The sequence below is a fragment of the Lagenorhynchus albirostris genome, chromosome 3 (genome assembly GCF_949774975.1).
Source record: "Lagenorhynchus albirostris chromosome 3, mLagAlb1.1, whole genome shotgun sequence".
In the NCBI taxonomy this organism is placed as follows: Eukaryota; Metazoa; Chordata; class Mammalia; order Artiodactyla; family Delphinidae; genus Lagenorhynchus; species Lagenorhynchus albirostris.
The window spans coordinates 72205579-72228665 of record NC_083097.1 but is presented as its reverse complement, the minus strand read 5'-3'; the positions used below and the strand labels follow the sequence as shown (position 1 = coordinate 72228665).

General features: G+C 34.6%; 1 protein-coding gene across 1 annotated transcript in view; it reads right to left on the bottom strand.

Annotated features, from left to right (window-relative positions):
- Positions 1-2208: 2208 nt before the first annotated feature.
- The window catches only part of POLR3G (RNA polymerase III subunit G), a 39067-nt gene continuing 18188 nt past the window's right edge, over positions 2209-23087 (bottom strand). Inside the window, exons 4-8 of the mRNA XM_060146156.1 lie at positions 18892-18948; positions 16245-16295; positions 10548-10630; positions 6494-6640; positions 2209-2559 (exon numbers count right to left, since the gene is read on the bottom strand). Of these exons, the coding sequence (XP_060002139.1) occupies positions 2473-2559; positions 6494-6640; positions 10548-10630; positions 16245-16295; positions 18892-18948 (425 nt within the window). The 3' untranslated portion in view covers positions 2209-2472. The remainder of the gene's footprint in view (positions 2560-6493; positions 6641-10547; positions 10631-16244; positions 16296-18891; positions 18949-23087) is intronic.

Below are 23087 nucleotides of genomic sequence, written 5' to 3'. Positions count from 1 at the left end.
TTGATACTGGCATCCCTGCTCAATAAATACACAGTTATTTTACTAGGTAAAATAAGTATTAACAAATTAGTTTTCTCTATCGAATATATTTCAGCAGGGTCAAAGAAAACAATATAAAACAAAAGGATACTATTGTAAGAATTTAATGTGTAAACAATACAGAAAAATAAGCATTAGCGCAACAAAACAGCCTTGCATCTTATATAGAAATTTTAAAGATACTTTACCAACAAGTAGGAGGTTAATCTCTGTATTAAAGCTTGCCTTCTTATAGAATAATTTAGCATTCTCTGAGATTTTAAGCCAGAAAAACAAGATTCATGCTGGTAAAGCAACCTGCAAATACTTTCTGCCTGTTCTCACTATTAGTCTACTTTAAACATAAGATCTTCCAAAGGAGGAAGACGATGCACTTAACAGAGGTGGCTGGGGCCTTCCCAGGAAATCCTTGCCCATAGGAGATGCTTTACCATCTGCAGGACTAAAATGGTGACAACAAATTGAAAGCCAGGGAAAGATTCCTGTATCTTTGGTGTATTTGCCCAATTTAAGTGTTATCTTCAGATGTGTAATAAAGCAAGTAAACAGAACCATAAAGATAAGCTTTCTATAAATTAAATGGTATTTGGCTATAATACTAAAGAGGTGAGAGATTAAGAAACTTCCGTTAATTATCAATCCTAAATGACTACTTGCCCATTACAACTGAAAACTGAGGATTCTACTCTAAGAAGTAGAATTGCTAATACTAGCAATTACTAATCTACTAATTAGTAGATTGCTAATACTTTAGAGTGTTTTATTCATGTTTTCCATTTAGAATCTTTAAAATTATTGATAAGCTCCTTTAAATAAGAAATCACATAGGATCAGCACAATACTGAACTAATAATGGCCCTCACACACATACTGAATTATCTGAGAAATATTACAATTGAAAGTGGTCTTTTTCCTGAGAAAGCCATGTTACAAAATGGCACAAGACAATACACATTTTCTCCAATTTTTCCCACCAGAAAATAAGATGGGAAAATCAGATTATAATATATTTTATGAGGAAAACATGTTTGTTTCTCAAAACTGTTTTCAATCACTTTACCATCTACAATTTTTTAAAGGGTGAGAACTAAATTTAAATTAAGAATGATCATTTCTACAAGGTGAGAGAATGAATACATATGGTAAACTTTGGTTAGAGTTTAAACAATTTTTATAGAAAATTGTTCACAAGTGAAGAAACTAAGGCACAGAAAACTTAAGCTCAATTTCAAGGTTGAGTTTAATAGTAAAGGTAGAAATAGAATCTAGGGCTCTTGATTCTCAGGTTAGAGGGTAATGGGTGGTATCTTCCCAAGAGGGAAAAATTTATTTCTTTTGGTGGGTAATGTTCATAAATCATTTTAAAAATATATGAATTTCCTTGAAAATCTTTGGCATATGTGAGTCATTGGAGGCTGAAGTTTATAGATATCCTCTCCCCCACCCCAATACAAAAAGGCAGGGGAGCTAGTTTTTAAATGAATCAAAAAAGATTAATCTAAATTTCAAAGTGACCTGAGTTTCATTCTGCATTGTTATATAAATCAATTGGAGAGCTCAGTCCTGTGAAACGTAACAGAGGCCACTACACCTCACAGATTACACATACATGCATACTGCAATGAGATTTATATGACTAGAATTTAGTCAACATTTTTATAAAGTACAAAATTAAATCTCAGTCTAATTTTTCATAAGCCAATGACTCAGAGATATCAAACTTGTTACAGTGGGATGATTCATTCATATATTGTATGGTATGAAGTTAGCCTCCAATTCAGGTATTTTTAATATGCATCCCAGGCCTTTGTATTGGTTGAGATGTAAGCTGTGAAATTTACTTAGCTCAGATTGGCATTTTTCCCTGTGCATGTGTTTCCAATCATGAAATTTTTAATCTCATAAAATGTGCACTTGTAAGAGCTCAGGTAGGTTTATGTAGTCATAATATAGTAGCACAGAACATAACATGTAAAAGTAAAAAATAAATTTTCAAGTTTCTTTGTATTTAAAGTGCTCCATGTGCAGTATTAAACCAACTTTCAGATTATTGAAATCCGTTATGATGACTAGTAGTTTTAGAAAAGATCAGCAGTTAAACAAGAAAAAATTATTTAAGTATGAATACATAGATTAAAAGATGCAAAAACTCTTTAGGTACATTCTAATCCAAATAATACCAAAAAAAAAAAAATCCACTTGAATACATCAGAGAGATGACAGAGGTGTTGAGAAGGAATGTCAGAGACTAATTGGTAAGGTAACTAGTATGTAAACTCAAAGTGGTTCTGAATATTTTGGTAACAAGTATCTTTCCAACAAAACAGGAACAAAAATAAAATACTCATTCCTTATCAGAAATAAAATAGAAAACAAGTCTGTTCAAATGTTCAGAAGCTGTATCGTAAAAATATTTTTTGAGAAATTTCATAGCTAATAGGTTGCTTCATCCATGTTGTCATCACTGTCTGCACCAAAATCATCTCCATCTTCAAAGTAGGAATTAATGTAGTCATTTTCCTAAGTGAAATGATATATTCCTCAGTAAACATTAAAAGTATGAGTAGTAACATTAAAGAACATAATGTAGGCTGTCCCTTTAATATAAGTTTATAAAATATCAAAGTTAGGTAATTAGAAAATATGCCAGGCTTAAAAGAAGTCTCTGTTATTTCAATGCTTGAAACACACATTAACTTTCACATATCTAACTGTGCTTTCTTCCTCAAGACCACCATCTCCTACTATTCTCAGGCACCAACTAGCTGAGAGAACATAAACGGATGCCCATTACACCTTAATAGGATTATACATCTCATTCATTATACCTTAGTGGGATGATACATGGTTTAGTTAGTTAAACCACTAAACACTTACTGCAAACAAATGTACAAACACTCAAGAAACGAGGCCAATTTATACTAACATTCATTCGACTACACCAGAACTGAGGTTTCCAGTTACAATGCATAGCTGAGCATAAGCAGAGTGATTTTTGCTTCCTACCAAAAAACAAACAAACGAAAAGACCTCAAGATACTAAATCAAATGCAGAAGATGCCATATTATATTACATCTAGGGCCCCTCAGTTTATTTTTTTTTAATTTTTATTTGTTTTATTTATTTATTTTTGGCTGTGTTGGGTCTTCGTTGCTGCGCACGGGCTTTCTCTAGTTGCCGTGAACGGCGGCTACTCTTTGTTACGGTATGCGGGCTTCTCATTGCAGTGGCTTCTCTTGTTGAGAAGCACGGGCTCTAGGTGCGTAGGCTTCAGTAGTTGTAGCACGCGGGCTCAGCAGTTGTGGCTCACGGGCTCTAGAGCACAGGCTCAGTAGTTGTGGCCACACGGGCTTAGTTGCTCCACAGCATGTGGGATCTTCTCGGACCAGGACTCGAACCCGTGTCCCCTGCCTTGGCAGGTGGATTCTCAACCACTGTGCCACCAGGGAAGCCCCTCAGTTCCTTTATAAATTAAGAGGGATTAAGCCCCTGGGAACATTCCAGTTCTTATGGCTGAGTAAGACTACTATCTGTGTAAATGACTCAAGATATTTCTGCTTTCTATCAAAAATTTAAAAATCCATTTTGGATATAGATTAAAAGAAATTTAAGAGCGTTATTAACCAACTGCAGTGTATGGACTGCAGCTGGATTCCAACTGGAATAAGCAAAAATTTTTTTTCCAATCAAAACTATTTGAACACTGGTTTAATAATTGATGATATTAAAGAGTTACATTTTATTGTGTTAGGTATGATAATGATATTGTGATGTTGTTAAAGAGCCCTTATTTTTTATTTTTTTATTTTTGTGGTACGCGGGCCTCTCACTGTTGTGGCCTCTCCCGTTGCCGAGCACAGGCTCCGGACGCGCAGGCTCAGCGGCCATGGCTCATGGGCCCAGCCGCTCTGCGGCATGTGGGATCTTCTTGGACCGGGGCATGAACCCGTGTCCCCTGCATCGGCAGGCGGACTCTCAACCACTGTGCCACCAGGGAAGCCCGAGCCCTTATTTTTGAGTACATACTGAAATATTTATGGATGAAATGATATAATGCCTGGGATTTGCTTTAAAGTAATCCAAGGCAGCTGCAGGCTTGAAGTGGGGAGGAAAGGAGCAGACCGGGTGGATGAAAGAGTGGCCGAAAGGCTGGCTATGAATTGATCATTGTTAAAGCTAGGTGATGAGTCTGTAGGTGTTTATATTACTAGTCACTAGTTTTTGTAAATGATTGAAATTTGCCATAAAAAAATTAATTTCCAGGATACACAGTTTTGAGGGCATTAGCCCACTGTGGCCTCCTTTGCCTAGCAAAGCAATAAAGCTATTCTCTTCTACTTTACCCCCCCCCAAATTAATCTCCACATCTCTACTATCTACAGCAGAAATTATGATAGAGTAAGAAAGTCTCCTGGATATCACCTTTTTTAGTATCTGCATGGATTTTATATATAGATTTATATAAATAATATAAGAAAGGTAACTTGTATTATTCAGATATGTATTTCATTACTTTGCCCTCCCTAAACACTTTAATTTTCCGTATCCAGCTAAGACCCTAGGAAGTTGGCCTGGTTTCTCTGGTGCCAAGAAATCCAACAGTCTGGAAACCTGGCTGAATCCGGAGTCCATGTACCAGGGACGAGTGGCATGGTTGAGAGTTCAAGTGAGTCCATCTTGTAAGTGAGATCTTGGCAAGGACACTTGTGTGAAAATATAAGCTAGCCAATTTGTACATAAGTGGAAATGAATAAGGAGGGGATACTGTATTTCAAATTGAGCATATGCCACTTGTGTTTAGACATGAGCACCTCCAAGTATGTTCAATGATGCGCATTAGGTAATTTTGTGAGATTAGTAATCTTGATACAAAGATTGGTACAAAGTGAGAACTTGTTGAAATTGATGGCTTAAATGGTTCTTGGCTTCATTTGGGCCCCTGCTTTTTTCTTTAATTGTAACACTCAAAAGACTGCAGAAAGAAAAAAGTCTATATTTTCTCAATTTTATATGTAGGTGTTACATAGATAATTCGCTCCACTTTACTCTTCAAAACAAAATGCTCTTTAAATCCTCAATATACATCAGGTGAGTTAATTAGCAGTAATTTTTCATTAATCAGTTAATTGCTAGAAAGAGCAAAGAGTAACTTTAAATCTGGAAAGGCTTTGAGCTTGCTTATACCCAGACTCACCCAGCCTCACACTCAGAATATATATCCTTTCTTTATTAAAGTAGAAAGTTGGTTGGTTTTTTTAAAATGAAATATAGTTATATAAACCCACTGGTGGTGTTTTGGACTCTGTTAAAGACCCAATACAGAATTCTGAAATTACTAGAATCCTAATGTTTGCTGTTCTTGTTAGGACAGATCTAAATTTCAACACAGGTCAACTCAAGTAGACTTTATAAACAGAGCATTTCAAAAGCCAAAGAATATTCAGGAAAATTCTGAAAAAGAAGGGTAACATGCTCTAAAAATATTAACAAATAATCAGAAGCTTCTATTAATTGGAACATCTTAGTGATAGTTCAGAAATAGATCAATGGAACAGAGTCCAGAAATACATCTAAGTAGGTGAAGGAATCTAATAGCTGATAAAAGAGAATTTCAAATCCATGCAGAAAGAAAATTTAGTACATGAGGTAGGCAACTGGCTAACCACTTGGAAACAGATAAAAATGCTTCTGTACCCCCTCACTGCACACCAATATAAATTTTATAGGAATCCAAAATTTAATGTAAAGTACTTGTAGCATATAGTAAAGATTTCTCAGGTGGAGCAATTCAGGTGAAAAAAAAAGATTCAGAGTGTGGTGTGAGAAGCTGAAATGGAGTGAAGACAATGGTCACTTGCAATGCAGAAGAAACTCTCAGCCTAGGGTTAATGCATGAGACGTTTACAAAGTCCCAAAGAGGCCGTGACCAACAAACTTACCCTGCTTGACTGACTCCAGCTTATTTTGAAATGCACCATGTTTCCGAAAGTTGGAAATCCCAAATCTAAAACACTGAGTTCTGACTGAGATACTTGAGGTTGGATTATGAATGTTCTCTGATAGTGTCCACATGCACGTTGGGATTTAAAACCTGATGGTATTGCAGAGTACCCCCTCAAACCTATGTGACTAAACCCTTAATTCCCTTATTGCTGACTTAAAATTGTATGTATATAGATCTTAAACTAATCTGATCAATTTCCTTAACTTGTGGACTTCCACTTTCAAATTTGCCTATCAAGTTACTTTTACCTCCTACATTCCATTTGGTATCACTATAATTTCAATGCTATAATAATTCTCCTGGTACCAAGAACTTGATGCCAGTGATAATAATATACCCCTGGTTCCCATCAACTTGGTTTTGGTTTGTTGGTTTACTTTAATTATATACCATATTAGCTCATCCTTAAGCTTAGTTAGCTTTGTTACTCTCCCAGAATAGACCATTACCTCTTCTTGCTCTTCTTCGTCATATTCCTCTTGTTCTGCAGCATTGTCATCCTCCTCATCATCACCTTCTTTACTTTTCTCTTTGCTTCCTTCTTTCTCTTCATTTTCTTCATCTGATTTTTCACCATCACCTCTCTTTTCCAATTCCTGGTATAAATGAACTTCATTAATTTAAATGGAAACCACTAGACTCTGACTTGCCTGCTCAACCTCAAGAGAACAGCTACCTATCACCCTAATTCTAACCCTCCCTTACCGACGCCTCCAGGCCACCACCTAGGACACCGTGAGTTAACTCAAGAAAGATGGGACTAAATGGCCTGTCATTACACTGGTATTTTCTCTGAGTTTGCTACTTCATAACTGGGTCTTGAGTCATGCTGTGATATCAGCTCTGCTGCCCAATGCTTTATTTTTATGATTCCTATCCTACCTCCTTATAAAATATTGAGTTGATTCTGTTTATGGAGAAGCACTTTCAGAATGTTATTTTGTTTTCCTTGAAACATGAAAGGAGAAAAGAGAATGGAATGGTAACATTTCAAAATGTCTATGTTTTAGTTTCTAAGTGAAACTGTTTAAAATAATATCAAGTCATCCTATTTGCAGATTATCCATGTTCTTATCTCTATTCTCCCTCATTATTTACTTCCCATTTCCAAGGATTTTTGTTTCTTAATGTATCTGGCAGGTACATTAAGAAAAGAGAGATTAAAACTCAAATTTCAGTAAATATTAGCAATTATTAGCAACTCTAAGAATGCAGGCAAAGAAGAGATGCAGAGTTAGAGAAACTTTGATTACCTGATGGCTCCACTTATTCACCTTGTTAAAACCACTGCCACCTTCTCATAAGACAGAGATTTAACTTTAAGATTACATCTTTATATTTCTATTGTGACTACCAATAATTTTTTCCATTTGATAAAAAGTGACCTGTTTTTATTACCATTACTATCCATTTGCTAAACTGTTCTAGGCTTAATTTGCACAAGTGACAGAATTTCACCAGTTTTCTAGGAGGTGGGGGACAGCAATAATTTCATATATTAATACTCATAATTAATGCATAAGATCACTTTAACTAAAACACTATTATTCTTAATCAGTAATCAGAACACTAATTCATAAATCTGTAAATACTCTACCCTATTATAAGATATTTGCTCTGTAGATTACATACAGAGAGAAAACATATTTTGTATTTGGTGTGACTACAACTTAACTATTCCATTTGGTTCTTAAATATTTTTTTAATCCCTTTAATTACATTCAAATTTGAATTTAAGAAAACCAAAGGCAATGAAAGACTACATCAGATAGTCTCAATTTTTAATCAAAATTCAAACTCTACCCTTCCTGTCACCTTACCCCACTTAGGTAGAACAAATAAGACAAAGGTAATAGACATAAGATGATTTATCTTCATACTGACCCATGTTACCTTATATGAGTTATTCCTACAATATAATGTGTGCAATTTTTAACACTTGGCAATCCCTTTGGAAAACTGCATGTAAAGAAAATAGTATTTACAGATTTTTTAAGTGTTTATAAAAACACATACATATAATGATGACATATTAATGTTAATTAAGATATGAAATTTTTTTCTTTTCTATTTTAATCAAACCCTAGTAAAAAGGCCTACAAGATTGTATAGTTAAAAGGGAACTGTAGTGCTATACTTATTTAACTCTGTGCAAGGTATACGCTACATCTGAAAAAATCATGCTATTGCTATTAGTTAATAATTAGCAACAGAGTTATTTAAACCAGTTATGTAAAAATATTTTTAAATATAGAAGTCATTCAGTGCTATGTAGGGACTAGGAGGTCTTGATTTCCACTACTGCCACCTCAATTATCTTTAAATAAATAACTTCAACTTTATTTCTACTACATAGACCTAAATCAAACCAATAAAATACCTAAATCAGTTAACAAATATCAGATTTATGAAATTTAGAAAAAAGATATCATACACACTGTCTCATCACTTTATTCCTTTTGTGTTAAGATATTAGTTTTAATTCATCTACTTAATAGTCTCCATTTTCTCTTCTGTGAGATATAACTATTTACCCCTACTACTTTATGGATTTATTTAAAGAACAATGTGAATAACACAATGTGAAAACACTTTGAAAACAGTTGAATTATGAACAGTTAACAGTTCTAGCTTAAATACCATAGACCACTCACAGAGCCACCTGTATGTCATACAGAAATAAGCTCAAATATTAGTTTACTGCTGTCTGATTATTCACACAATAACCATGAGATTTGACTGGATGTCATCCCCTCTCCATCACAGAAGTTTCATTAAAGAAAACTTGCAACTACTTTTGCTGAAGAAATGAACAATAATGGAGTCATCTAGAAGCTAACTTTGCTCTATTAAATAAAGCTGCTAACTCATTGGGATTTCTAGATTTAAAATTCCAGTTTTAACAAAGTGTGTAATGAAAAAAGGTGTTTAAATGTAGGGAATAAGGAAATACAACTTGTTCTGATGAGAAACCACATCCAGAGGTCCAGATCTATCTTCCTTATAGCCCATGTCATCTTAGCAACTTCTTTCCAGGAAGTTTTAAGAACAGTCAGAATCTGTGTTCAATCAATACAAGATGGCTAGTTCTGCAACTCCATCCATCATTCCACCACAGTAAAACCTGACAGTTATTGCTATTCCTTCAACAATCCTCCTGGCTTGATTTTCAGACCTGTTATCTTCAGCTCAAGTACTGGTCAAAAGTAAAATTTAAAAAGATGAGTTTCTGTTACCAGATAGCTATGCCAACTTGGCCAGGCAAGTAAAAGTTTTAAAGCTTGACGTCCTCATCGGTAAGTAAGGAATAATAATACCCATCTCTCTTTGTTGTTATGAAGCCTTAAGCACATAATGGATGTAAATAGTTCATCAAAGAGCCTGCTATTTAAAAAGTTCTCAAAAAGCGCTAGCTGCTATCATTATCATCATCATCATCATTACCATCACCATCACCATCAATGCAAGGTAATTCACGCATTGATAGTGGGAATAAAGGGAATAAACTGGTATAACCTCATTGGAGAATGATCTGCCAATATTTATCCATATTTTCCATATTATACAGTACACATAACAGCTGACCTAACAAGTCTACTTCTAGAAATCTATCCTAAACATGTGAAATCACATACTTAACATGGATTCACTGCAGCATTGTTTATAATGGTGAAACACTAGATGAAACATAATGTCCATCAATAGATTACTGATTAAATAAATTATGGTTCATTCTTATAGTGTAGCCAAAAAAAAAAAAAAGAAGAAAAAGAAAAGAATGAGGGAACTCTTTTACAGACTGACATGGAAACATTGCCAAGATATTTTAAGTGATAAGGTGAAGAGGCAAAACAGTGCAATATGCTGCTTTTTTGTCATTAAAAAGAAAAAAAATCTGTATTTTCTATGCATAAAATGTTTCTGGAAGGATATATAAGAAACTGGTAACACTGGCCATCTAAAATAGAGGAATTTAATGGATGGCTAGGGACAGGGATGGGAGGGCATATTTTTAGTTTATTCATCTTTTTAATTTTACATCTTTTTTTTGAAATATTAAAAAATAAAGATATAAAAATTAGTGCCATAAGATAGGATTTTCCCTCAATAGAATCTTCTACACTTAAACATAAAGCAGAAGAAAAGCATTAAAAATACACATATACCAATAAGAGGAAAAAATGAGAGATCTTTAAAGATATACATTCATGTTTCTTTCCCATGCATAATCCAAATGCAAGGGGAAAAGAGGAATAGAGTGGGAAAGGAGTCAGGTGACAAAAGGTGAGGCAAGCTGACAGGTGAGTCGTAGAGAGGACAGAATGGAGCCCCCATATCTCCCAGCCAACAATGTTCAAACCTTGCTAGTTACCCTGTATGCTGGGCTTGGCTCTGCCAAGTGTACACGTTATTTAAAAGACAGAGAAGGTGTTAAGGTGGAAGAAGACAAAAAGAGGTATGACATTTTTTCAGTTTGTTCTTATAATAAGAAGAAAACCTTACCTCAATTTTCTTCAATACATCTGCAGTATTAGTGAGTGAAGTGCCTTTGCCTGTATCTTTTGCCTTTTTGGATTTGGGGCCTGCTGAAGTAAAACCACTGTTAACACATTTTTCTATAACAGCAATTGTATATTAAATGTCTTCGCCTTTTAATATGCCATCTAGCATGCTGGTATGCCATACCAGGCACACATAATTTGCAGGATGAATTAATTTTCCTAAATAATGAACAAAATAAATCAGCACACATCACCAATTTTCCATGGTGAGGAGTAAACGATAATCACTTAATAGGATATTTTCTAAGACTGCAACCAGATATCTCTACTGAAAATTTGGATTGGCATTTACTGTCCTCAGGGCCAAAACTGCGACAATGTTCCCTCAGGTAGAAGCACTAGAGGGCCAGTGAAAGGCTCCCACAAATGTATCATCTGCACTGGCTTCCTGTTCACTCATCAGGAAATTTTAAATAGGGCAATCGTACCAGGTTTGGGAAAATAAAAAACAAACTTCCAGTTATAAAATATATAATCACGAGGATGTAATGTACAGTGCAGGGAATAGGTCAATAATATTGTAATAACTTTATATGGTGATCGGTGGTAACTAGACTCATAGTGGTGATCATTTCATGATGTATAAAAGTTATCACAACACTATGTTGTACATCTGAAATTAATATAATATGTAAGTCAACTATACTTCAATTAAAAAACATACAAGTGTAGAATAAATATGTATTTGCCAGTGGTTAAAGAGATGAGAAAGAGGTTATATTCAGGGCAGCATAGCATTATCTTTGTAATGAAGATTAAAATAGTTAAATGGAACACACCCGTCATATGAATCTGAAAACTCAAAGCAATATAAATAAAATGTTTTAATAGCTTTGGGATACAAAATTTTTTAAGCTGTATCAAAAATATTGCATTTTGAGGCTAATGTGAAACTGCAGGGTATAAAGAATTGTTTCACATATAGATCCTGCTAGTCAGTTACCAAAACACTATGATATGTTACAAAATTGTCCCATGGTGATCAAAAAGTATTACCATTCTTTCCCAAAATCAAACTAAATACCTAGAAATTACTTGGTAACAGAGGAAAATATGGCTCAGAAAGATGTAATTTTGTTAAAGATTAACATTTAACCTATACAAGAAGAAATTTTTAGATTGTGGTGCATGACCCATAACTGATGGAATTTACAATTTATTATGTGATACCAAATTGCCCCTTGGGGAGTCACTGAGTTCAGACCTCCCAAACATACATATTAGTGAGGTTTTGCTCAAACAAAAGTTATAAAAAAAATAGTTAGATTTAATGACAGGTAACTATCTCTGTTCCCCTTGAGAGCAAAGACTGTTTAATCTGAATTGTAGCACATAAAATATCATATATGAACAAGCTCTCAATATATAATATTGATGCCAGAAAACACTAGCTAAGAATGTAACTTACATCAAGAAGTCTTTTTCTCTAAGGAGTTTTTATCAAATTATTTAAATTTCATACACATAAATCTGTTAAATGGATATTATAGAACATGGTCAGGTAAATAAACTTATAAAAATTATTAATCTCTTAGCCAAGAAAGTCAGTTGCATATTCAAGTCTACTCAGCAATTCTGGCTATGTATTATTTATAATTGAGAAAGAAGTGTCAAATTATGAAAAGTTGTTAAAAGACTGTTTCAACCCCAAAACATTTACATGAATTTTTTTTTCATCTTTGGCCAAATACATGCATATATTTGAATTTTTTTGTTTCTTTCAACACCTGCCAATAGCTGGTTCTTCAAGAAACAAACTTTTTCAGTCTTTGGCTCTTTTGGTATTGGCTACTTTCATGTAAATCAGGGGAGGCCATTTTAACAAAAGAGAGAGTATAAGCTTACCAGGAACATAACACAAAAATTATACAGTATGAAATAAAAATATTAAGAAGAATGGAAAAAGAAAGTTTTGTTGTTTTCGTTTTCAACAAATGAAAATCCTGATGCACTGGAAGCTTTTACAAATCATCAATGTATGTGATCAATCAATGTATGTGATTCTAGGGATGAGCAGCTGGTGGGATGTATTTGAACATTAATTCCTCCAAATCAGATATATTCTTTTCAGCTCTTTAAAGTCTGCTAAAAATTTGTGATCCACTAGGACATGACCAGTATCATTCAAGCAAATGTTATTTTATTGTGAAAATAATATATTTGTCTAAGAAAAGCCAAGGGTATAAAGGACAGCAGGTAAACTATCAGATCTCAGTATATAATAATTCTGTTCTCAATCAAGCTAAATATTCTTATATGTTGTAGCTTTGAAATAAAACAAAATAAAAATACTTCCATTTAAAATATATATGTCAAAATTCACCAAATTGTATGTGTCGAATATGTGCATTTTATTATATGTCAACTATATCTCAATAAAGCTGTTAAAAAGGGGAGGGGGATCTCTTTCAAAAGACAGAAGTCGAAGGAGTACTTCCTAACTCATTCTATGAGGTCAGAATTACCCTAATGTCAAAATCAGACACATATTATGAGAAAGCAAACTAAAGATCACTATCTCTCATGAATAAAGATACAAAACTCCTCAACAAAATATTCTCAAATCCAATCCAACAATGTGTAGAAGGAATTATACACCACAGTCAAGGGGGATTTACCCCAGGGATATAAGGCTGGTCCAAAATCAATTAATGTAATCCATCACATTAACAAGCTAAAGAAGAAAAATCACATGATCATATCAATAGATGCAGAAAAAGCATATGACAAAATCAAACAGCCATTCATGATAAAAACTCTTAGTAAGTTAGGAACAGAGGGGAAATTCTTCAACTTGATACAGAATATCTACAAAAACACCCTATAGTTACATCATACTTAGTGGTGAAAAACTTGATATCATTAATAATAAAAATCTGACATTCTGCCACTAAGATCAGGAAGAAGGCAAGAAAGTTCCCTCTCATCACTGCTTTTCAACATTTCACTGGAAGTCCTAGCTAATACAATAAGATAAGAAAAGGATACAAAAGGTATGTAGATTGGGAAGGAAAAAATAAAACTTCCTTTGTTCACAGACGACATGTAGAAAATCTGAATGAACTGGCTAAAAAACTCCTGGAACTAATAAGCAATTATAACAGGGTTATAGGATACAGGTTAATACGCAAAATCAATAGATTTCTTATATATGAACAATTGACAAGTAGAATTTGAAATTAAAAACATAGTACTATTTACATTAGTACCCACCAAAATGAAATACTTAGGTAAAAATCTAACAAAATGATCTATATGAGGAAAACCACAAAACTCTGATTAATGAAATCAGAGAACTAAATAAATGGAGAGATATTCCATATTCATGGATAGGAAGAGCTAATATCTTCAAGGTATCATTTCTTCCCAACTTCATCTATAAATTCAACGCAATCTCAATCAAAATCCTAGTAAATTATTTTGCAGAAATCGACAAACTGACTCTACTGTATGTATGGAGAGGCAAAAGACCCAGAATAGCCAACACAACACTGAAGAAAAATAACAAAGTTAGAGGACTGGCACTATCTGACTTTAAAACATACTATAAAGCTATCGTAATCAAGACAGTGGTATAGGTGAAAGAATAAATACATAGGCCAACGAAACCAAATAGAGAGCCCAGAAAGAGACCCACATAAATACAGAAAAAGGCAACTGGACTTCCACATGCAAAAAAATGAATTTACACAGACTTTACACCCTTCACAAAAATTAACTCAAAATGGATCACAGACTTAAATGTAAAACACAAAACTATAAAACTCCTAAAAGATAACAGGAGAAAATTTAGATGACCTTGAGCTTGGTGATGACTTCTGAGAGGCAAAACCAAAGGCAGGGTCCATGAAAAAAGGAACTGATAAGCTGGACTACATTAAAATTAAAAACTGCTGTATGAAAGACACTGTCAAGGAATAAGAAGACAAGCTACAGACTGGGAGAAAATGTTTTCAAAAGACGTATTTGAAAAAGGACTGTGTGAAATAGAAAATAATATATATTGGTCTCAGCCCCTGGTTCCTGGCACAGAACTCCTAAAACCCTTATAACTTCCTAAAGTGACAATAGTGTGTCTTTTTGTTGTTGTTCTAATATGTGTCTAAATCCCTTGGAATTTACTGGGTGATAGGAGTGTCTTTTGTTCTAAGGAGGTGACACTTGGTGGGCTGCTGGGCAGCTTCAGGATGGGGTGGGTTATCAGAAACATCAAGCCATGATTAGAAGCCTGGAACTTTCAGCCTCATCTCCCATCCCTTGGAAAAGAGGAGAGGGGCTGGAGATTGAGTTAATGATTGATCATGCCCATGTGATGAAGCCTCCATAAAAATCCCCAAAGTATGAGGTTCCAAGAGTTTCTGGCTTGGTGAACATATCCATGTATTAGAAGGTGGCACATCCCAATTCCATAGAGACTGAAGTTCCTGCACTGGCGACCTTCCAGACTTTATCTTATATATCTTTTCACCTGACTGTTCATCTGTATCCTTTATCATAATCTTTATTATATAGTAAACTGGTAAACGTACGTAAATGTTTCCCTAAGTTCTGTGAGCTGTTCTAGCAAATCAAATCCAAGGTTGGGGGTGGAGGGCATGGGAACCTCTGATTTGTAGCCAACTCAGACAAAAGTCGTGGGTAACCTGAAGACACACTATACTTGTGATTGACATCTGTAGTGGGGAGTAGTCTCCTGGGACGGAGCCCTTAATCTGTGGGGTCTGTGCTAACTCCAGTTAGTGTCAGAACGGAATTAAATTGTAGGAGACACAGCTGGTGTTACAGAGAATGGCTTGATGTGCAGGAAAAAACTCCATACATCTGGTGTCAGAATTGCTGTGAATGTGGTAGTGGTGTGACAGGAAAGGACAAACACCCAGCAAGAGTGTTTTTCCTACAGACTATCATCCAAAATATACAAAGAACTAAAACTCAACAATAAAAACACATTAAAAAACCCAATTTCTCCAATGTCTCTCCCACAACCTCATCTTAGCAAACTAGCACTCGTCCTTCAATCTGGAGTTCAATTGTACCTCCTCAAAGAACCCTTCCCTGGCCTCCCAGTGAAGACAGTGTGTTACGTTTAATGTCTTTACTCCAACTGACTGTGAGCTCTGTGAGGGCGAGGATTACTCCTACTTTGCTCACTGTTTTATCCCTCTTAGCACAGTGTCTGGCAATAGTAGATGCTCAACAACTTTGTATTCGGTGGAATTATGAAAGAACAACACAACAGAAGGTTTCACTGTGATATTTTATGTACATCATAAAGTTCTATTCGACAGTTCCCAAACGTTACCAGTTCCAAATGTTTTAGTTAAAAACTTAAAATATAGCCAGTATAATCATTTTAAAACTTTCAAATATGCAAATGAGAATATCTACATAATTGAAAAGTCTTTCCTAGCACATCAAAATTCCATAATTAAAGGAAAAACAATTAAAAAAACAAAGAAAACAAAACAAAAAATCAACAGCAAAAGGCTCCAACAAAATAATCATAATGTCAAAAATATTTTAAGAAAAAGCATTCAGAACATTGAGTGTAACATTAGATTGACAGTTCCATATTAAATGGAAGTTAAGTAATAACCTTTTCCCACCTGGATTATTATTATTATATTAGTTAATGTACCTTTTTTGCATTTTTTTCTTGGCATCAACTCTCTAGGGAGTCTTCTCCAATCTGTGTGTACAAAAGGAGAAATATAAAAATGGCAGTTTCCTCTAGGAATTACTGGCACTAGCTATAACTATTTAAAGAACATGATAGTTGCTCATGCAAAGGAAATAAAGTTTCTTAATATCTGACTATACATATTTAGCTGGGATCAAATTATAACAGTGATATATTTTCTCCTATGAAGAAAAAAAGTTTATTAAAATAGCTTTGAAACAGTGTTATAAAATTTCTACAACATTCTTTTAACAGCTATACAGTATTTATATAATTAATTTCAAATACAGAAATTTTCATAACAAAAAATATAGAAAAATATTTATGGGCATGAAAAGTTATTCATGATATACTGGTAAATTAAAAAAGCTTCTAAAACAATACATACAGAATTCCATTTAAAAAATAAACCTACCATATAAATATTTTTATATATATTTGTGCAGAGAAAGCTCTAGGTTGGGGACAAAATATTACAGAAATTCCTTGCAAGTGTTAGGATTACAGCTGTTTTTCTTAACTGTTATTTATTTAACTACTCTGTATTTTGTAAGTTTTCTGTAGTTGATATGTATTTTTAAAAAAATTTACTTATTTAACTTATTTATTTTTGGCTGCATTGGGTCTTCATTACTGCGCGCTGGCTCTCTCTAGTTGTGGTGAGTGGGGGCTACTCTTTGTTGCCGTGTGTAGGTTTCTCATTGTGGCGGCTTCTCTTGTTTCGGAGCATGGGCTCTAGGCTTGTGGGCTCAGTAGTTGTGGCGCACGGGCTTAGTTGCTCCGCGGCATGTGGGCTCCTCCCACACCAGGGCTCAAACCCGTGTCCCCTGCATTGGCAGGCGGATTCTTAACCACTGCGCCACCAGGGAAGCCCTGTAGTTGATATGTATTTCTTTCTTTCTTTTTTTTTTTTTTGTGGTACGCAGGCCTCTCACTGTTGTGGCCTCTCCCGTTGCGGAGCACAGGCTCCGGATGTGCAAGCTCAGCAGCCATAGCCCACATGCCCAGCCGCTCCACGGCATGTGGGATCCTCCCGGACTGGGGCACGAACCAGTATCCATTGCATCGGCAGGCGGATTCTCAACCACTGCGCCACCAGGGAAGCCCTGATATGTATTTCTTATGTAATAAAATTTTTTTTCAAAAGTTAAAATATGTGATCACAATCCTAATACATGCAAAACTAAATAAACAATTTTAATAATTATAGGAAAACTTTAAAATTAAAAATACAAATAGCTATGGAAAAGTAAATTCCTTCCAATTAATAATTTTGCCTGCATTAATTAAACAATTCCTTTAATTTGTCACTTCCTTTTCATTTTTAAGCTTAATCAGAAAAATGATGCAACATGAAAATAGATAAAAATGCTGCCTGCTAGGGCTTCCCTGGTGGCGCAGTGGTTGAGAGTCCGCCTGCTGATGCAGGGGACATGGGTTCGTGCCCCGGTCCGGGAAGATCCCACATGCAGCGGAGCAACTGGGCCCGTGAGCCATGGCTGCTGAGCCTGCGCGTCTGGAGCCTGTGCTCCACAACGGGAGAGGCCACAGCAGTGAGAGGCCCACGTACTGCAAAAAAAAAAAAAAAAAAAAAAAATGCTGCCTGCTAATAAAAGAAAAACTCAGTGTCTTTTGCAGAAAACATTTATATCTCAAGCTATTTTAGCCGAACTAATAAATTTTGCTTTAAATATGTTTTTTTTTATAAACAATACACAGGTGATCATAAGAAAGTATTTAAAGAGAATCATTTAGAGATGAATGTTTATGAAGTAGAAGAAATGAGAGACCTAAGACAGTGTTTTCAGAGGGACACAACCTTATCAATAATCGGCACTGAAAAGAAAGAGCACTGTAAGTCAGGAAAACAATAATGCTGTAAATGCAACTTATGCATTTACATACAGGCAGTTTCTATAACACACCAAGGACAGAGATGTCAAAGGAAAGTGAGTTAAAATGAGGAGACCTGGGTTTTAGAAGTATGGTCCATGTCGTCCTGACAGGTCTCTTCATTTCTATGGCAACTGTTAATTTTCTATAAAATGAATGAACTGGATGAGTTCTCTGCAGCCCCCTTTCACCTTGTCTCTATCCAAGGCAATTTTGTGAATGTTGAAAAAAAAAAACCCTTAGGTATGGTTCTGTTAAAAAGGCATCTTAACAATCAAAAAGAGTCTATGCCTGCTGGAAAGAAAGGAAGATACACAAACTTGGCTTAAAATATTCATAAAAATAGACTTGATTTCTCCTCAGAAGCTATAAAATCACGCAGGTGCACAGCAGTGAGGACTACTGGTATTAGAGACTAAAACTGTGATTGTGGCAAAAGGAAATGGAAAACCCAATGGTTCTGGTGAGCCCCAGTTTATAAAAAAAAAACAAAGTATCCTAAGAATTTCCCAAAAAAACACTTCAACCCTTCTGTGTTACAATATAAAAATCTTTTCATCTTAGTTTTCAAAAGATATATGTTGCTAATTAATTATAGGAAAAGAGCCAGACTCTATTTTCCTATGGTGAAAATACAAAATTTGTCCTAAAAAATATGGAGTAGGGAGATAGCCTTTAAAGATTATTTTAACATTTTCAGTTTTACAATTACCTGGTATCCACTCTTCTTTGTACACCTTCATATATCTTTTACTATATCTTTCAATATCTAGAAAAAAGATAGAAAAAACAAATTTTAAAATAATTGAAAACACCAGGTAACATCTTTTATTTCACATACAGGGAGTTTCTTACATTTCTCCACAATGTGTCCCTGGACACATACTGAACAGTTCAATGAGTATTACATGTTTAGGGAAGTGGCAAGAAGCAACTGGGTATGAATGACTGGGGGTGAGCAGAGACCTAAACCCTAATTATGGTTCTTAGAATCAGACAATCTGACTCATCTCTAAGAAAATTCACAAAAGCCCAAATGCAAGTCAGGAAGTCACTTACACATAAGGGCAGGGGGTCTACTTGGCATCTTCTATTTTCTTCTTGTGACACTGGCCTCCAGCTCCCAATCTCTAAACCTTGTAGAACTGGCAGGTATTAAGAATCTAAGTGAGGATGGAGGGCCGTTTGCTTACCTCCAGTAAGGTAAGCAAATGCTTAATACACACATTTACTTAGGCTTCTCAGTGAGCTACTTTTCACAATCCATTGGGGAAGAGAATGCAGAAAAGGGTAGGAGTAGGCAAGGCTGGACTTGATGGGGCATGAATGAGCAAGCTGCAAGCCTTCCATGTCACTGCTGAGAACTCTGCAGGGACCTTACGAGCTCACCAAAAACGGGACTGTGGCTGTGGCTCTTGTTCTGCTTTGCCCACTTTGCCACAAGAAATTCCCTCGATGAGGGCTCAAACCCTTTCCCAACAGCACAAGTTAGCAAGTGACACCATTATACAATAGCTTGAAACCATGGTTCATCATAAAAACTGGTTTAGGAGGATAGTCATGAAAAGCAGACGGTAATATAAAAGATGAAAATATAAAAATCAAGACCCAAGTAGACACTGATTTTTCTTCCATGTTAAAAAAAATCCTTCCACAGATTCACAGATACAGGGAACAAACTAGTGGTTATGAGTGGGGAGAAGGAGGTGGGTAGGGGCAATACAGCGGTAGGGGATTAAGAGGTACAAACTATTAGGTATAAAATAAGTTACAGGGATATATTGTACAACACAGGGAATATAGTAAATATTTTATAATAACTATAAATGAAGTGTAACCTTTAAAAATTGTGAATCACTATATTGTACACCTGTAACATATAATATTGTACACCAAATAATACTAAGACCATGGTGTTAGACAAAGATAACTAAAATAAAGAGTAGATCAGAAACTAAGAGACAAGGTTTTTCTAGATATTTAACTGTTTGACTTCAATCTTGCTCTCAAGTTTTTCATCTGTAAAGAGAAGGCAAATGAGAGATTCCCAGCATCTGCATTTTAAATTTTTCTCCAAAACAGATTCTATATTTTGAAAAAATTTAACCCTCAATTTACCAAGAAAAAATTATTACCATTTATTAATAATAACGGTTACTACCAATGAACCATTTTTATATTTTTAAGTTACTTTCAAATAATTTACAGAAGAATAAGAGATGTTGAAAACCAACTACTGGAATTCAATTTAAAAAAGCAAAGGATACAAATAGACGTTTCTCCAAAGAAGATATACATGGACAAAAAGCACATGCTAAGATGTTCAACATCATTAGTCATTAGGGAAATTCCAACCAAAACTACAATGAGCTACCACTTTATACCCAGTTAGATGGCTAGAACTAAAAAGACAGTAATAAGTGTTAACAAGGATGTGGAGAAATTGGAACCCTTATACATTTTTGGTAATGTAAAATGGTGCAACCACTTCAGAAAACATTTTGGCAATTCCTCAAAATGTAAAATAAAGAGTTACCATGTGACCCTAGATATGTACACAATAAAAGTGACATATGTCCACCCAACAACATGTATATGAATGTTCATAGCAGCATTATTCATGGTAGCCCCAATGTGGAACTGACCCAAATGTCCATCAACTGATGAATGAACAAAATGTGGTATACACATATAATGGAATATAATTCAACCATAAAAAGGAATGAAACACTGATACATGGTTTACTATGTATGAACCCTGAAAACATTATGTTAAGTGAAAGTAATCAGTCACAAAAGAACACATATTATGATTCCATTTATATGAAATGTCTAGAACAGACAAATCACTAGAGACAAAGCAGATTACTGGTTGCCATGGGCTGGAGGGGGAGGGGACAATGGGGAGTGATACTAATGGGTATGGGGGTATCTCTTCAGGATGATGAACAAGTTCTAAAAATTAGATAGCACTGTTGGTAGCACAATTCTGTGAGTACACTCAAAGGCACTGAAATACTTTAAAAAGTAAATTTTAGATATGTGAATTTTATCTCAATAAAGCTGTTATTTAAAAAAAAAGAAAATTAATTACTGGGAACTTTAATAACAAAGTATAGTAAACTCATTATACTCCACTATTTTCCTGGTTTTGAAGGTATATTCACCCAAAATGGGCTACATCCTTTGAATGCAGCTAACTGTGCATCAACTGTGCCTCATGAATTTGTCATGTACAAGCCTTAAATATAAGCATTTCATATATCCTGATTCCAGATTTCAAATACATCTTTAATAAATTCTAACTGATTATTTCTGTTTTTTCTCACACCTGCACCACCCAAGTGATTCTAGATTACAAATACATTTCTATTAATAGCTTTTAGCTTATCATTACTTCCAATTCTTCTTGTATTTGCATCATCAAAATGTAACACTTTAAAAAACTGTTATGGCTCACACTTTTGTTGAAGAGAGGATGGCCCAGCCATCTTCTTTGATCTATAATTGTAAAACATTTTCATTATTAAATTTATAATTACCAATTAATGTGATCAATCCAATAAATTGTTTCATTTCTACATAATCTATTTCCTTTCAATCATCTTTGTCTTTGCCTTTGCCTTCAGCAGTTGTCTTGTTACAAACTATATGAAATAAAATTTGGTATATAAATACCATCAAAAAAGAAAAAAAATATGGTCACGTCATTTTAGCAAACAGAATTTTCAAGGTTCCTATCACAAAATATTATGCGAAAGATTAACTGTATAAAAATACCATACGTCCTTTTCATTCTTAGAGATATACTGTTTACTCATTGATTCATGAGTTCATAGTAGAGAACAGTTAATGAAAAGTGATGAAGTAATATCTATGATGATGAAACAGTAAAATATTTCAAGAGGCAAGAAAAATAAGATCACTAAGGTTCCAAAATGTATTTTAGATTTATGAAAGGGTCCAATTGGCCAGTATGGTAATGCTAAGATAATATGAATTTTTTTCTTTTCTAAAGCAAATTCTCTTTGTTCTTTGGAAGATGTCTATGAAAAAATAAGTAATGAATATCAATCATTACATAAAATAGTAAGAACTGCTCAAAAAGAAACTAAAACATTAAAATGGACCCTGACAGTATATTGAGAGTTAATAAACCAAACAAACTCCATTTGTTCAATAACAGACCTTGTGGTCATAATGCAGGTAAATGTATGATTTCCATTAAGCTTCTGAAAATGGCTTACAGAACCATCACCACTGTCACCCCTGTTTCTAGCTCAGAGGACCCCAGTGGTTCAGGAACCTGAGCTGGGAACCACTGGACCAGATGCTGTCTATGTATCTTTGCAGCTAAAACTCATTAAAATAATAAAATTCATTGATTCATTTCTCTTTATTAAAAAAGTAATAAATTTCATTGCAGAGAAACTACCAATCATTTCTATAATTCTACCTCAGAACACTATAAACAAACCTTGAATCTATCACAACATGAAATATGTTTATTCTGTGCCCTCTGTTCTTTGTGAACAAATCTCAGTGCCCTGAGCCACCAGCCATTTGATGATCAGGAAGAGATCTCCTACCTTATTTGTCAAAGTCTGTACAGCTTTAGTTCTTTACATTAGTCCATAAATCTCTCTTTCCTAAAGCACATAGGTAGTGAGTGATGAGAGAAGGCTGGTGAACATACAGAGATGGAACACTATCTAGAATATGGCTCCCTATGACAGTTGTGTACTTCTATTCAGTCTGGCCAATTCTTTTCCATTCAAGGTGTGTATACGCACACTATATGTGTGTGTGTATGTGTGTGTGTATATATATATATAATGTATATATACAGTGTATATAAACCTGTACTCACACATATATATATTATGTATTTTTAAAAGCCTTTACTTT